The sequence below is a fragment of the Hypanus sabinus genome, chromosome 6, assembly GCF_030144855.1.
Source record: "Hypanus sabinus isolate sHypSab1 chromosome 6, sHypSab1.hap1, whole genome shotgun sequence".
Lineage (NCBI taxonomy): Eukaryota > Metazoa > Chordata > Chondrichthyes > Myliobatiformes > Dasyatidae > Hypanus > Hypanus sabinus.
In genome coordinates, this window is record NC_082711.1 from 63,385,638 (window position 1) to 63,401,712 (window position 16,075).

The 16,075-nt window shown below is 40.8% G+C and overlaps 1 protein-coding gene across 1 annotated transcript in view; it reads right to left on the reverse strand.

Annotated features, from left to right (window-relative positions):
- The window catches only part of cmtm6 (CKLF-like MARVEL transmembrane domain containing 6), a 69,254-nt gene that overhangs the window by 17,690 nt on the left and 35,489 nt on the right, over positions 1–16,075 (reverse strand). Inside the window, exon 3 of the mRNA XM_059972302.1 lies at positions 7,631–7,807. Coding sequence (XP_059828285.1) covers positions 7,631–7,807 — 177 coding nt within the window. The remainder of the gene's footprint in view (positions 1–7,630; positions 7,808–16,075) is intronic.

Below are 16,075 nucleotides of genomic sequence, written 5' to 3' on the forward strand. Positions count from 1 at the left end.
ATGACGCTGGTATTTTTCTTGACTAACTTTCTCATTTCAACAGTACCAAGTGAAAAGTTGAGATTTAAAAAGAAAACTGCTATACTCAAATGATCCTTCTCAGAGAAGTGCATTGCTAACAAGTCAAATCCAATTCATTGCTGTCTGTATTCATATATACCTAATGAAAGTATAGAATATTTAAAACAAACTTCCTGGTAACACTCCGAGAACACCTCTTGCAGGCTAGGCATCATCTATGGAAAAGAGCAAACAGTTGACTTTTCAGACCGAAACCCTTCAGCAGGACCCCAAAGGGTCTTGGCCTGAAACGTTAACTGCTTATCTTTGCCATAGATGCTGCATGGCCTGCTGAGCTCCTCCAGCATTTTGTGTGTTGCTTTGGACTTCCGGCACCTGCAGATCTTCATGTGTTTGTAGAATTGATAAGCCTCGATTGAAAACACAGATCAATGGAATTCCCATCCCAGTTGACAGTGGGTTGGTTCACATGCAGTTGAGTACTTAAGGCATATTAATCAAGAATGCACATAAATGGTTTCTGAGAACGGTTTGATGGTTACAGGATTAATAAAGCAAATATGGTAAAATGGTTATTGGATTGTACCTACAATAACAATCTATATGATGTCAATACTGGTTTTATAGTTAAACTAGTAATCTAGAGGGCTGCATAATAACCCAGATATTAGTTCAAGTCCTAACACAGGAGCTGGAGAACTTAAAATTTAGTAATTAAATAAATACAAAACATAAGTCATTACCAGTAGCAGTGACCCCCATACAGACTCATGAAATTTGATCTTGATCAATACAACCACTTGAGGAAATTCTCCCATCCTCATCTAATCTAGCCTCAGTATTTAACTGTTCTTTGAAGTGGTACACCAAACTCCTGTTTTATGAACTTAAAAAAATACCAGATATATGATCAGGCATCAACCTATGGCAGCTGACATAACACTGAGCATTTCTGATGCTGTAAAGAACTTATGGAGATATATCAGCATTAGGAAAGCTGTCCCACACACACGGGAAACAGCACAGTGTTATGTTCACATTCTTAGAATAGGACCATTCATCTCACTCCCCAGACACCCGATTGCCAACCTTAGTTTTTCTTGTTCCATTGGGAAGCCAGATCCAAAAAGAAAAAGCACAGCAACATTGTCAGTGGCATTTGGGGCTTCTGGTGACTGGACTGCATGAATGCTCATAACATAGGATCACAAGGAAACTTTCTGTTGAGAAATACTCACTGACTGCCTTCAGATGATGAATCATATTCATTCACAGTGAAGACCACTTACCTGAAATATTTCATATAGGAAGAAAGGATCTGTAATTCAGTTGGCAAGACAATCAACATCTAACACTAATTGCGTTCTGCTGTCAGATAAGGCAAGCAGCTCATGAAAAGGGATAAAAGACCTGGGAAAAAAATCTGCTTGACCCAGCCCACGCCAAACTGCTGATTCAGATGCATCTATAGAGGATTGATATGATAAGGAACACAAATTCCACCACTATCTTAGGTTTGCAATTTTCTAAATGAATCTAGCAGCTTACATGTTAAATTAGTAATGAAATAGATAACTAATCTCTGTCTACACAATGTCCACATCCTTCCACTTTTCTCTCATTTGTATGCCTATTTAAACATCTCTTAAAAGTCTGTTAACGTTTCTGCCTCTATCAGCACTTCAGGCAGCACATTTCAGACCTCCACCACTCTGTGAAAAGAACACTTGCCCTTCAAACCTACTTTGAAATGATCCCCCTCACCTTAAATGCATACCCTCTGTATTTTGACATCTCAACCCTTGGAAAAAGATATTGTCTGTCTAGTCTATCTATGCCTCTCATAATCTTATAAACTTCTATCAGATCTCCTCTCAGCTTCCGCCACGTCAGAGAAAACCAAATAGGAAAGGAGAATTAGGTCATTTGGCCCATTGAGTCTGCTCTGACATTTCATCATGGCTGGTCCAATTTTCCTCTCTGCCCCAATCTCCTGCCTTCTCCTCATATCCCTTAATCTCTGACCAATCAAGAATCTATCAACCTCCGCCTTAAGTATAAAGATTGGGCCTTCCCTGCTGCCTTCGGCTAAGAATTCCACAGATTCAGCACTCCCTGTCTAAAGAAATTTCTCCTCATCTTCATTCTAAAAGGACGCCCCTCTATTCTGAGGCTACGTCCTCTGGTCTTGGACTCTCCCGCTAGAGATAACAACCCATGTTTGTCCAATCTCTTGTTATAACACATGCATCTAATCCTGGTAACATTCTGGTAAACTTCTGCACTCTCACCAAAGCCTCAACATCCTCCTATAAAGGGATGACCAGAACTGTGTGCAATGCTCCAGATGCAGCCTAACTAGAATTTTATAAAGCTACAACATAAATTCCTGCCTTTTGAACTCAACACCTTGATTAATAAAGGCAAGCAGGCCACATGATTCTTAACCAGCCTTATCGACCTGTGTAGCCACTTTTACAAAATTATGAAGTAGCACTCCAACATCCCTCCATTCATCAACACTGTTAAGGGTCTTGTCTCTTTATATTTGACCTACCAAGGTGCAACACTTCACATCTGGCCGGGTTAAACTCCATCCGCCACTTATCTGCCCATATCTGCAACTGATCTATACCCCATTATATTCTTTGATAGTCTTCTATGCTAACCACACCACCAATCTTCATATCATCTGCAAACGTACTAACCCATCCGCCTACATTTTCATCCAAGTCACTTTATATATCACAAACAGCAGAAATCCCAGTATAGGATTCCCACCGAACACCACTAATCACAGACTTCCAGCTAAAATAAGTCGCTTTGACCACTACCCGTCCACTACGGGCAAGCCAGTTCTGAACCCAAACGGCCAGTTCAGCGTGGATCCCATGAATCTTCTGCATAAGTATCCTATAAGGGACCTTGTCAAACAGCTTACTAAAATCCATGCAGACAACATCCACAGTTCTACCTTCATCACTCACCCTTGTCACCTTGTCAAAAAACTCCAGATAGTAAGACATGATTTACCCCACACAAAGCCATACTGGCTCTACCAAACCCCATCACTAAGAATTTCCTCTAGTAACTTCCCTACCACTGACGCGACACTCACCAGTCTATTCTATCCTGGATTATCCCTCGTTCCCTTCTTGAATAATAAACACTTGCTACTTGCCAGTCCTGCTGAACCTCACCTGTGGCTAGAGAGGACATGGAGATACTGGTCAAGGCCCCAGAAAACTCTTCTCTTGCTTCTCTAGATACCTGGGGTATACCCCATTAGGTCCAGGGGACTTCTCCACCTTAATGCTCTTTAAGAGACTCAACACGACCTCTTTCTTTACTTCAAAAATTTCACTGAAGAATGCAGAAAGGGATGCAAAAGTAGCATCAAATCTAAAAATCAGGTGAAGTAGTAACACAAGTCCGTGCATATGGTAAACAGTAGAAGCAGCAAGCTTTAGAGCACAGGGTCCCAACCTTTTTTATGCCATGGACAAATACCAGTAAGCAAGGGTTAGGTTAGGAACCACAGGTTAGGAAACCTTGCTTTAGAGAGAACTAAGTGGAATTCATAATGAGAGAACACATTCAGCTGTGAAGGCCAAGTCATTGGGTATATTTAAAGCTCAGGTTGATTAGTAAGGGTGTCAAAGGTTATGGGGAGAAGCCAAGAGAATAAGGCTGAGAGGGGGAAAAAAAATCAGCCGTGATCAAATGGTGGAGCAGACTTGATGGGCTGAAAGGCCTAATTCTGCTCCTGTGTCTTGGGGTCTGAAGTGTTTCTAAAACTAATGGATCAGACCAAGGCCCTGATGGTTTACAAAATACATTTATGGGGAAAACAGTGAACATTCTGCCGAGATGATTCATCTCCACCATTCTCAACCATCTTTTGTTGTAGAACCAATGACTGATTTTATAAGCAAGGTTCTTTGGAACTAAGCTGTGTTTAATGCTGCTTGATAATCAAAGACAGTCATATATTTAAGAGGAAGTTAGATATGGCCCTTGTGGCTAAAGGGATCAGGGGGTATGGAGAGAAAGCAGGTACAGGGTTCTGAGTTGGATGATCAGCCATGATCATACTGAATGGCGGTGCAGGCTCGAAGGGCCGAAGGGCCTATTCCTGCATCTATTTTCTATGTTTCTATCTTAGCTCCAGAAGCAACTGTCTTTTTTTGTCTGTCTCTTATTTTAGGGCAAATAATGAATTAACCTATAGCAGGTGATTCTGGCGAACCATATTGTGGAATAGGCAGGAGACTACCTGTGAATAAGACTGATTCACTTCCATCATTCTGAAGCTTGAGAGCAGAATGATGCAGCAGCAACTGGCTTGTGTTTGTTCTGCTCAAATCAATAGTTTCCAAAAGATAACCTAAACTACCTCTGCTTGAATCTAGAGTTGGGATTGTCTTGAAACAGTGCATAGATGGTCGTTACTATCAGTTTAAATATCTTGGGGTATTACTGGAGCCTTAGCCTTTTAAACCCCTTGCACTCGACGCAGTTTAAAGACGGCAAGACAGTGGCTATACTTCATCAGGAGTTTGAAGAGATTTGGCATGTCATCAAATACACTCAAAAACTTCTATAGATGTACCATGGAGAGCATTACAAAGTACCCAGGACATCTTTAGGGAGTGATGTCTCAGAAAGGCAGCGTCCATTATTAAGGACCTCCAGCACCCAAGGCATGTCCTTTTCTCACTGTTTCCATCAGGTAGGAGGTACAGAAACCTGAAGGCACACACTCAGCGATTCAGGGACAGCTTCTTCCCCTCTGCCATCTGATTCCTAAATGGATGTTGAAACCATGAACACTACCTCACTTCTTTTAAATATACAGTATTTCTGTTTTTTTTTTGCATGATTTTAAATCTATTCGATATAGAACATAGAACAGTACAACACAGTACAGGTCCTTCGGCCCACAATGTTGTGCCGACTCTCAAACCCTGCCTCCCATATAACCCTACACCTTAAATTCCTCCATATACCTGTCCAGTAGTCTCTTAAACTTCACTAGTGTGTCTGCCTCCACCACTGACTCAGGCAGTGCATTCCACGCACCAACCACTCTCTGAGTGAAAAACCTCCCTCTGATATCCCCCTTGAACTTCCCTCCCCTTACCTTAAAGCCATGTCCTCTTGTACTGAGCAGTGGTGCCCTGGGGAACAGGCGCTGGCTGTCCACTCTGTCTATTCCTCTTAATATCTTGTACACCTCTATCACGTCTCCTCTCATCCTCCTTTTCTCCAAAGAGTAAAGCCCTAGCTCCCTTAATCTCTGATCATAATCCATACTCTCTAAACCAGGCAGCATCCTGGTAAATTTCCTCCGTACCCTTTCCAATGCTTCCACATCCTTCCTATAGTGAGGCGACCAGAACTGGACACGGTACTCCAAGTGTGGCCAAACTAGAGTTTTATAGAGCTGCATCATTACATCGCATCTCTTAAACTCTATCCCTCGACTTATGAAAGCTAACACCCCATAAGCTTTCTTAACTACCCTATCTACCTGTGAGGCAACTTTCAGGGATCTGTGGACATGTAGCCCCAGATCCCTCTGCTCCTCCACACTACCAAGTATCCTGCCATTTACTTTATACTCTGCCTTGGAGCTTGTCCTTCCAAAGTGTACCACCTCACACTTCTCCGGATTGAACTCCATCTGCCACTTCTCAGCCCACTTCTGCGTCCTATCAATGTCTCTCTGCAATCTTCAACAATCCTCTACACTATCTACAACACCACTAACCTTTGTGTCATCTGCAAACTTGCCAACCCACCCTTCTAACCTCACATTCAGGTCATTAATAAAAATCACAAAAAGTAGAGGTCCCAGAACAGATCCTTGTGGAAAACCACTAGTCACAACCCTCCAATTTGAATGTACTCCCTCCACCACAACCCTCTGCCTTCTGCAGGCAAGCCAATTCTGAATCCACCTGGCCAAACTTCCCTGGATCCCATGCCTTCTGAATTTCTGAATAAGCCTACCATGTGGAACCTTGTCAAATACCTTACTAAAATCCATGTAGATCACATCCACTGCACTACCGTCATCTATACGCCTGGTCACCTCCTCAAAGAACTCTATCAGGCTTGTTAGGCATGATCTGCCCTTCACAAAACCATGCTGACTGTCCCTGATCAGACCATGATTCTCTAAATGCCCATAGATCCTATCTCTAAGAATCTTTTCCAACAGCTTTCCCACCACAGATGTAAGGCTCACTGTTCTATAATTACTCGGACTATCCCTACTACCTTTTTTGAACAAGGGGACAACATTCGCCTCTCCCCAATCCTCCGGTACCATTCCCATGGACAACGAGGACATAAAGATACTAGCCAGAGGTTCAGCAATCTCTTCCCTTGCCTCATGGAGCAGCCTGGGGAATATTCCATCAGGCCCCGGGGACTTATCCGTCCTAATGGATTTTAACAACTCCAACACCTCCTCTCCCTTAATATTAACATGCTCCAGAACATCAACCTCACTCATATTGTCCTCACTGTCAAGTTCCCTCTCAGTGGTAAATACCGAAGAGAAGTATTCATTGAGGACCTCGCTCACTTCTACAGCCTCCAGGCACATCTTCCCACTCTTATCTCGAATCGGTCCTACCTATACAATATATGATATATGTATACTATAACTGATTTACTTATTTATCATTATTTTTTTCTTCTATTTTATGTATTGTGTTAGAAAACAGAAACATAGAAAACCTACAGTACAATACAGGCCCTTCAGCTCACAAAGCTGTGCCGAACAGGTCCCTCCCTTAGAACTACCTAGGCTTTACCCATAGCCCTCTATTTTTCTAAGCTCCATGTAGCCATCCAGGTGTCTCTTAAAAGACCCTATCGTTTCCGCCTCCACCACTGCTGCCAGCAGCCCATTCCACACATTCACCACTCTCTGCGTAAAAAAACTTACCACTGACATCCCCTCTGTACCTACTTCCAAGCACCTTAAAGCTATGTCCTCTCGTGCTAGCCATTTCAGCCCTGGGGAAAAGCCTCTGACTACCCACACGATCAATGCCTCTCATTATCTTGTACACCTCTATCAAGTCACCTCTCATCTTCCGTTGCTCCAAGGAGAAAAGGCCAAGTTCACGCGACCTATTCTCATAAGGCATGCTCCCCAATCCAGGCAACATCCCTGTAAATCTCCTCTGCACCCTTTCTAAGGTTTCCACATCCTTCCTGTAGTGAGGAGACCAGTACTCCAGCACAGTACTCCAGGTGGGGTCTGACCAGGGTCCTATATAGCTGCAACATTACCTCTCGGCTCCTAAACTCAATCCCACTGTATTGAACTGCAGCTGCTGCTAAGTTAACAAATTTCATGTCACATGCCAATGATAATAAACATAATTCTGATTCCCTGCTGTTTCTTGAACTGAACTGAATTGCTTGATCTTGTCAGAAATTCTCTTACAGAAGCATTGTGATCAGCATTATCTTGATGAAGCCTGGTGAGGCATTTAAAACAGAATCTGAGATATCAAGAGTAACGGAGCTGCCAACATCAGCATGAAATGCACAGCTAAACTAAACCTTCTTAAATCATTGTACTTACCACTTTTTTCCAGTCGATTCTGTCCACTTTTTGTCTCAGAGAAGTACCCAATATAATTAACAGCAGTAAAGTCAGGAAGAAGGCGCTGCAGCTGACAAACTCGAAGAAATAAAGTGCATGACAGACGTTGCAGATTGCCACCACCTCTTCCAGAACAAAGGCGAGAAATGAAAAGACCTATTCAAGAACAAACCAGAAGAGAAACTCAAATATACTACTTGCAAGTCTTGCAGTGATACAAATATTAGATACACAGAATTATGAAGTCAGACTCACACAGCATAGAACAGGCCCTTCTGTTCACCACTTGCCCGAGTTAAATCCATTTATCTAGTTTAGTTTCTGTTAGACATTATTAGGAATATTTTCATCAATTGGGGTTAATAATGGCCACATGCAGATTAAGTCATCCTCTTTCCTGTGTCAAAATGTCAACCTCAAGAGAACTCCTTGTTACGGTGTTGTTAGTTTTCCATTTCTTTGATAGCCAGCTTGGTGTTTTTGTTTAAAAAAGACAACAAAGTTGATGTTGTCCAAATTTCACATAATTTATTACCTGGGCAATTATCAGTTTAGACCGATAAGAACGCAAGCAGAAATAGGCCAATCAGCTCATTGAGCCTGCTCCGCCATTCCTGCACAACTGATTTATTATCCCTCTCAACCCCATTCTCCTGCCTTCTCCCCGAGTCCTTTGACACCCTGACTAATCAAGAACCCATCAACCTCCGGCTTTCAATATTTGAACACGAGATGTGTGAAGCCTGTGTGTTAACCAGCAATGTTAAGGCTCCAAATATTCCCAATAATCATCTCAGTCATGTTTCAGTTTTAAATGAGAGGATGATTTATTTTTTCCTACTCAGATCTTCATTCCAATTACTTAAGATGCTCAAGGATTTTTCCTGCTCTACTGTGCACAAATTATTCAACAAGAAAAATAGCAAAATCATACCGAAAACTAATGGTGGTAAAATTCTTCACAGCAGTTAAATATTACCTGACAGTGACAGTTTTTGTTATAAGATTTGAACATGCACAAAACCAGGAGGGCTGGAAGAATCATCAGAGTGCACACTGTAACTGTTGATGAACAATTCCTCCCTGAGCATCATGTATGAATTTTTCTTGTATTTTGCACTGATCATCAGTAAGTAACGTCTGACCCCAAACGCTGCCCCCCCCCACCCCACAAGCACTTACACGTATTTCTAACTTGGTAGTCATATTTTCCGAAGTTAATTTTTCTCCCACCTGTCTATCCAGCTGCCTCAAGCCATCCACCACCTCACCTGGCTTGTCTTCTCTTTTTTTTTTCTTTTTCAATCTTTTTATTAGTTTTTTTAAAAAAAATATAACTTAATATTATATTACATATGTTATGAATACAATAGATTTGAAATTGAGTTGATAACAAGATAACATTATCTTATTAAACTATCAGCGAAAAAGGATCATACAATATCAATCTAATCTATATTGATTATACATGAAAAGATTAAAAGTAATCATCAAAAGAAAAAAAAATGTAAAATATAAGAAAAAATGTATATTTAAAGAAATAATTAAAAAAAATAAACCTAAACTAACATGGGCAATAATAATAGTTTATATGTATATGATAGTGTCAAAAAACTCTGGAACTCCATACCTGAACAAGAGTAATAAGAGTAAAGGTCTGGAAGAAGTCAAATTAATTCATATGAAAGTGTCGAATGAACGGTCCCCAAGTTTCTTCAAATTTAATTGATGAATCAAAAATAGTACTTCTAATTTTTTCTAAACTTAAGCAAGAAATAGTTTGAGAGAACCATTGAAATGTGGTAGGAGGATTTACTTCTTTCCAATTTTGTAATATAGATCTCCTGGCCATTAATGTTACAAAGGCAATCATTCGTCTAATTGAAGGGGAGAGTCGACTATCATCCTCATTTGGTATACCAAAAATTGCAGTGATAAAATGAGGTTGTAAATCAATATTCCAAATTGAGGAAATGGTAGCAAATATGTCCTTCCAATAATTATGTAAAGTAGGACATGACCAAAACAGGTGGGTCAATGAAGCCACATCTAAATGACATCTGTCACATTGAGGATTAACATGAGAATAAAACCGAGCAAGCTTATCTTTAGACATATGAGCTCTATGTACAACCTTAAATTGTATTAAAGCATGTTTAGCACATATAGAAGAAGAATTAACCATTTGTAAAAATTTTTCCCATTTTTCCGTTGAAATATTGTATTGAAGTTCTTTTTCCCATTCCTGTTTAATTCTACCTGATATCTCTGGTTGTATCTTCATAATCATATCATAAATAAGAGCCACTAATCTCTTCTGACAGGGATTTAAAGTAAAAATCATATCTGAAAAATCTATCAAAGTTGAATTAGGAAAGGATGGTAAAACTTTATACAAAAAGTTTCTAATTTGTAAGTATCTAAAAAAATTAGATTTAGGTAATTTGAATTTGTTAGAAAGTTGATCAAAAGACATCAAACTACCTTCAGAAAAAAGATCGCGAAAACATATTATACCTTTCCTTTTCCATATACTAAAAGCTTGATCTGTTAAAGAGGGTTTAAAGAAAAAATTAAGTAAGATAGGGCTATCAAGAACGAAGCTTTTTTAGAGTAAAAAATTTACGAAATTGAAACCAAATTCATAATGTATGTTTGACAATAGGGTTAGATATCTGTTTATTAAGTTTAGCTAAATCAACAGGGAGAGAAGAGCCAAGAACAGAAAATAAAGAATATCCTTGTGTACCGTTACATTCTAAATTTACCCACTGTGGGCACAATGGTAAATCTAAATCTAATTTCCAGTATAATAAATTTCGAATATTATTCGCCCAATAGTAAAATCTAAAATTGGGTAAAGCTAAACCACCATCTTTTTTAGATTTCTGTAACTGTCTTTTACTTAATCTGGGGTTTGGCTCGTCTTCTCTTCTACCCTCCCATCCAGACTGGTAGGACTAGGCCAGGGGTTGGCAACGTTTACCACTGAAAGAGCCAATACGAGATTAGCTGCGGGTTGCTAACCCCTGGACTAGGCCCAAACTCATTCCCAGCAACATCTTAGCTGTTGCGGGGCACTCACAGAGCCAAAGAGAATAATGTGATCCTTTCTGCTCAGCAAACAATTGGGATTACGCCTGCTTTCATTCATTGCTCAAACTGAGCATTAAACCTGGCTACTGAGCGATAGATAATGAGGATACAGGTAGCTCCTTAGGTTGCAACAGGATTCTATTCCCGAGAACCGTTTGTAACCCAAATTGTGCACAAGTCGGAAATGAACGGCAGCGGTGTGTGGGAGAGGACTACAGAAACACCTGCGACAGAAGAGCGAGCAGGCATGAGATAAGCGGCTGTCAGCTGGCTGGCTTGATTACTTTATGCATGAGTGAGTCTGCTCAGCTCTGCTTGGCACTAGTCCGTGACTCGAGTGGAGGTGGAGGGGTGGAGAGAGGAAGCGTGCGGAAGTGCCCTGTTCCTTTCCACCCGACAGAAGATGCTTGCAGCCCTACGGCAGCTGGCAAATCTGCCCTGCTTTGCCATGGCCATTCATTCGTAATAGTTACCCATAAGCATTTGGAACTTAGGAAATGAGACGCAAAGCATTAGATCTCAAGTGAGCACTGTGGCAGCTATGACATCTCTGGAATCCGGTTGTAACCTGGGGTCTGCCTGTATCCTCACTATCCATTGTACAGTAGCCCAGTTCAACACTAAGCTTCAGCATGCACTTCTTCCATTTTTTACATGCAATGAACAAAATGTGCAGCTTGAGAAAAGTCTTGCCACCGCCCTTGGGGTTGATCAGCACATGGAAAATGCCGTAAATGTGGAATAGTATTGGAGAACAACTCACTTGGGAGGCAACATGTTGCAAAGACTGATCTTAATTCCTCAACACTTCACCCATTACTTCAAACATTGAGTGATTGTCTACTAGAGTGAGGAAATGTTTCTCATCGAGTTTGAAAAAGATATAGGTGTATTCTCTGGATATTCCAGTTGACCATTTCCACAGAGCACTAACTGGACTGTTTCATTTACACCTCCATTACTTGACAGAGTATAGAACCATGAAAGCGACACAGAATGGTACTGTTTCTCGGGAGCTGTCATCGTGGTAAATCATCCTTTGGGCTTGAAACCGTTTAGACCATCCCTCCATGATGGACTTTGACAATGGCATTAATGAAGACCACATCAATTACACTTGAGGATGTTGGCTTTTATAGTCACAGACCATCTGGATGAAGGGGCAAGAGTGGAGTTGTGGGGAATGTTGAAATAAATCACTTGCAAATAAAATGAAAAGCTTCAGTTATGCTCACTGTTAAGCAGGTGAGATAAGTGCATTGAATTAGTCTACAAAAAATGTGGGTGTGGTTAATCACGTTAAAGGCTCCAGAAAGACAGAAGATTTCTGATATGGTTAATGTAGTTCCAATGCTGTGACAAGGCTGTAAATTTGATTAAGAACTTTGAAAGCTGGAATAAAACAGCAAAGGTGAATCAACAACTTCAATAAGAACATTTATTTCAAAGTAATTTTGAGTGTAAGGACCCACAATGGCAGGCCAGGCCATATACAAAGTTATATTGTGTACATAACAGTATTTTTAAAGCAATTACATGGCATATAGCACCATCTAGTGCACAGAAACTTAATTCATTGCAGAGAATTCAATTTGTTGACAGGATCTTTAATTTCATGGTTTCTGATAATGGTGAATATGATAGTTCCCCAAGATTTGAGATTATACCCCGATTTGAAACTAGAAAGGTCTAAGTGGATTGAGCAACCTTAACTACAAAAGTCACCTCTATGGCTCTGTTCAAAATGAGCAGAATAAATGAAAAAATACAGTTCTTTTATCAAGCATAAATTTGTGTAATATAGCCCTAGCTGTTTCTGATCTAATAATGTATTTGCTTTATTCTTAAAATGAGTCATTTTATTAGTTATTATACCCATTCATTCAACTTAGTTACTGGCAACTTCCCATTTAATAACTCTATTAATGGCTTCTGAACTGAAGAAGCATTTAAGAGACAACCATATATAGTCACATACAGACAAGACCAGAAAAGGCAGCAGATTTCTTCCCCCCAGGGAAAACAGTGAACCCAATTGATTCTTTCAACAATTCTCTGGTCCTGGTCTCATGGTTATTATTATTGATATTAGCTTTTACAACAAAAACTAAATTATTTAGTTACATGAATTGAATTTTCTTAAATGCTATGGTGGGATTCAAATCCTATCCATGGACCGAAGACCCACAGCTCTGACTACTGGTTCATTAACTATCTGGTTACCGCAAGGTATTGGAAACACCCCATATTATTTCTGCTAGTGCAGACTCAAAACTTTCTTTCATCGAACCCAGTACACACAATGAACTTGAAGCAGTGCCAAATTTTACACAAAACAATTTCTGCAAATTTTAAGATTTACCAACTTAATAGTTTTATACAATTTTTTAACCAGTCATAACTGAACCAGTTGCTGATTCGGTACGCGAATAGCATGGCTACATACCAAGTCTTTTTTTATGGAAATGTAGCCCCCTCACTGGGCTCCTATAGAAACTTGACTCATTGCCAGCTCCAGGGACAACCATAGGAGTCAACGGTGAGAAGGCCATCTTTCATAAACAATATATATCTAGGGTCAGTATGATTTGGGGTTCAGTATGATTTGTGATGTTCCGATCAAAGAAACCTCGATTTGAGCGAATGCTGTGTAAACACTGCCCATACACAATTGTCAGTGGGTGAGAAGTAATTAATGGTGCACTGTATAAAATTATAAAGAAAGTATATTTAGAAATTTCAGCTTTATTGCACAGTTAGTAGAAAAAAAGGGAGAAAAATAGAAGGACCCATTACAATTAAACCTGTCTAAATGTGCACATTGGAGGAGCTCATCTTGAAGTGTTTTTTTACTCATGCTCTGGACCCATGGTCTACATGAAAGCACACACCACCTTCCGAACTTTGCTCGAAATCTGTCTCAAGCAAGCGGGCTCTCTCTCTGGAGTACTGGCCCTTCCTCCTTGGAGCCATTAATCCACACAAAGCACCTTGTGTAACAGGGACGCTCCTTCCCCATGGCATCCTTGGCCATCTTCCCTCCCGCCAAGAACCCAAACCAGACTACTGTTCTTCCTCACAATCCTGATTGGCTGACTCACATTCCTGAGTTGGACAATGTGTCCTTATCTCAGTCGAGGCTAAAACACACTTTCCAGCATGGCACACTGCTTTTATATAAAACTGCTAACATAAACAACCTCATAGCATAGCAGTAGAAATCTTAAACAGGGCAATACAGAAAGAACTTAAGAGTTGAGGGAAAATAGTGGAATGGATCATATGTTGTTAATCATAAAAGAAGTGCAACCACAACTGGTGATGCCTTTGGAATAAAAACAACAGATGACAGTGGAAATGGTTTGGTCGGTGACTAGCAAAACATTTTCAATAAAGTCCCTTATTTCAGCATTGGCAAAGCTTTGTTTCTGCAGTATTATCTAATGCATGGTAGAAATCATGCTAAAGAATTTAATTTCTCTTATGTTTTCCCCAAATTAGTCACCAACTGCCACCCTCTGGCTCCCCTATAATCATCCTTAATTCAATTTCTTATATGAGAATGGCAAGATAAGTACACTGGTGCACAACCAGCTGATACATCATACCACCAAGTGGCCAACTATAATCAAGCACTCGAGATACTGCATGACGTCGTCTCCAAACAAGAAACGGTCCATCCCAACAAATCTCAAATCACAGCTGGGGGCTCCACCCAGGCTTATTTGAAGAAAACCCATGCACAATTACCATCAGCGGCAGTACCAGAGATCCCAAAACACTAGACCACTGTTATTACTAAGATAAGGAATGTCTACCATATTTCAGTAAATCGTATCATTTGGCTGCCCTTCTCCTACCTGCATCAGGTAGGGGCTAAACAGCAAAGCTCCAATGATTAGGAAAACAAAGGGGTGGTCGCAGGAGGCAGGGGAGCAGCTACAGGATTGCTTCGAGTGGGTGGTCTGGGCCGTGTTCAAGGACTCATCTGAGGGATAGATCTGTATAAGAAAACCAGGTATGACTTGCAGCGGGCTACTTCAAGAGCTAAGAAGCAATTCTGAGAGAAGTTAGAGGCGATACCGGATGCACTTTGGCAGGGTTTGCAGGCCATTACTTTCTATAAAACAAAATCCAACATCATGAATGGCAGCGATGTTTCACTATCAGACCAGTGCAATGGCTTTCATGCCCGCTTTGAAAGGGGGAGTAAAACCACTGCTACGAGGATCCCTGCAGCATCCAGTGACCCTGTGATCTCTGTCTTGGAGACCGATGTCAGGCAGTCTTTCAAAAGGGTGAACTCTTGTAAGATGGCAGGCCCCAATGGAGTACCTGGTAAGGCTCTGAAAAGCTGTGCCAACCACTGGCAGGGGCATTCAAAGACATTTTCAATCTCTCATTGTTATGGTCGGAAGTACCTGCTTCAAAAGGGCAACAATTATACCAGGTCCCAAGAGCAGCATGAGCTGACTTAATGACCATCACCCAGTAGTACTCACATCTACAGTAAAGAAATGCTTTAAGAGGTTGGTCATGGTTACAATCAACACCCATCTCAGGAAGGACCTGGACCCACTGCAATTTGCCCTTTGCCACGATAGGTCTCCAGCAGATGCAACCTCAATGGCTCTCCATGCAGCCTGGATAGTGTAAATACCCATGCCGTGATGCTGTTTATTGACTATTGCTCAGCATTTAACACCATCATCCCAACAATCCTGATAGGAAAAGCTAGATAACCTAGCCCTCTGTACCTTCCTCTGCAATTGGATCCTTGACTTCCTAACTGGAAGACCACAATCTGTGCAGATTAGAAATAACATCTCCACCTTGCTGACAATCAACAATGGCTAACCACAAAGGACTCTATGGAAAATTGTGGCAATTCTGGACAATGTTTCTCACCCCCTGCGTGCCACCTTGGCTGAACAGAGGAGCACTTTTAGTAATAGACCAAGACAACTGCGCCATTCCAAAAAGTGCTCTACGAGGTCATTTTTACCTCAGCCATTAGAATCTATAATGAGTCAATCTGGAGCTGAGGAAGTGACGATCCCACCCTGTTACACTGTTTGCGGTAACTTTTAAAAAAATTCTTCCTACTTCTCTTCTAATATTTATATCTGTGCACTTGTAAAGCTACTGAGACAACATAATTTATTTTCTGATCAATCTATAACTGTGTTGTTAGGCACAGCTCAAATGCCAACACTAAATTTGCTGGTGAATCAACCACTGTTGGCAGAATTTCAAATGGTGACAAAAGGGCATAGAGGACTGAGGTATAGTGGAGTCACAGTGACAACCTTGCACTTATCATCAACA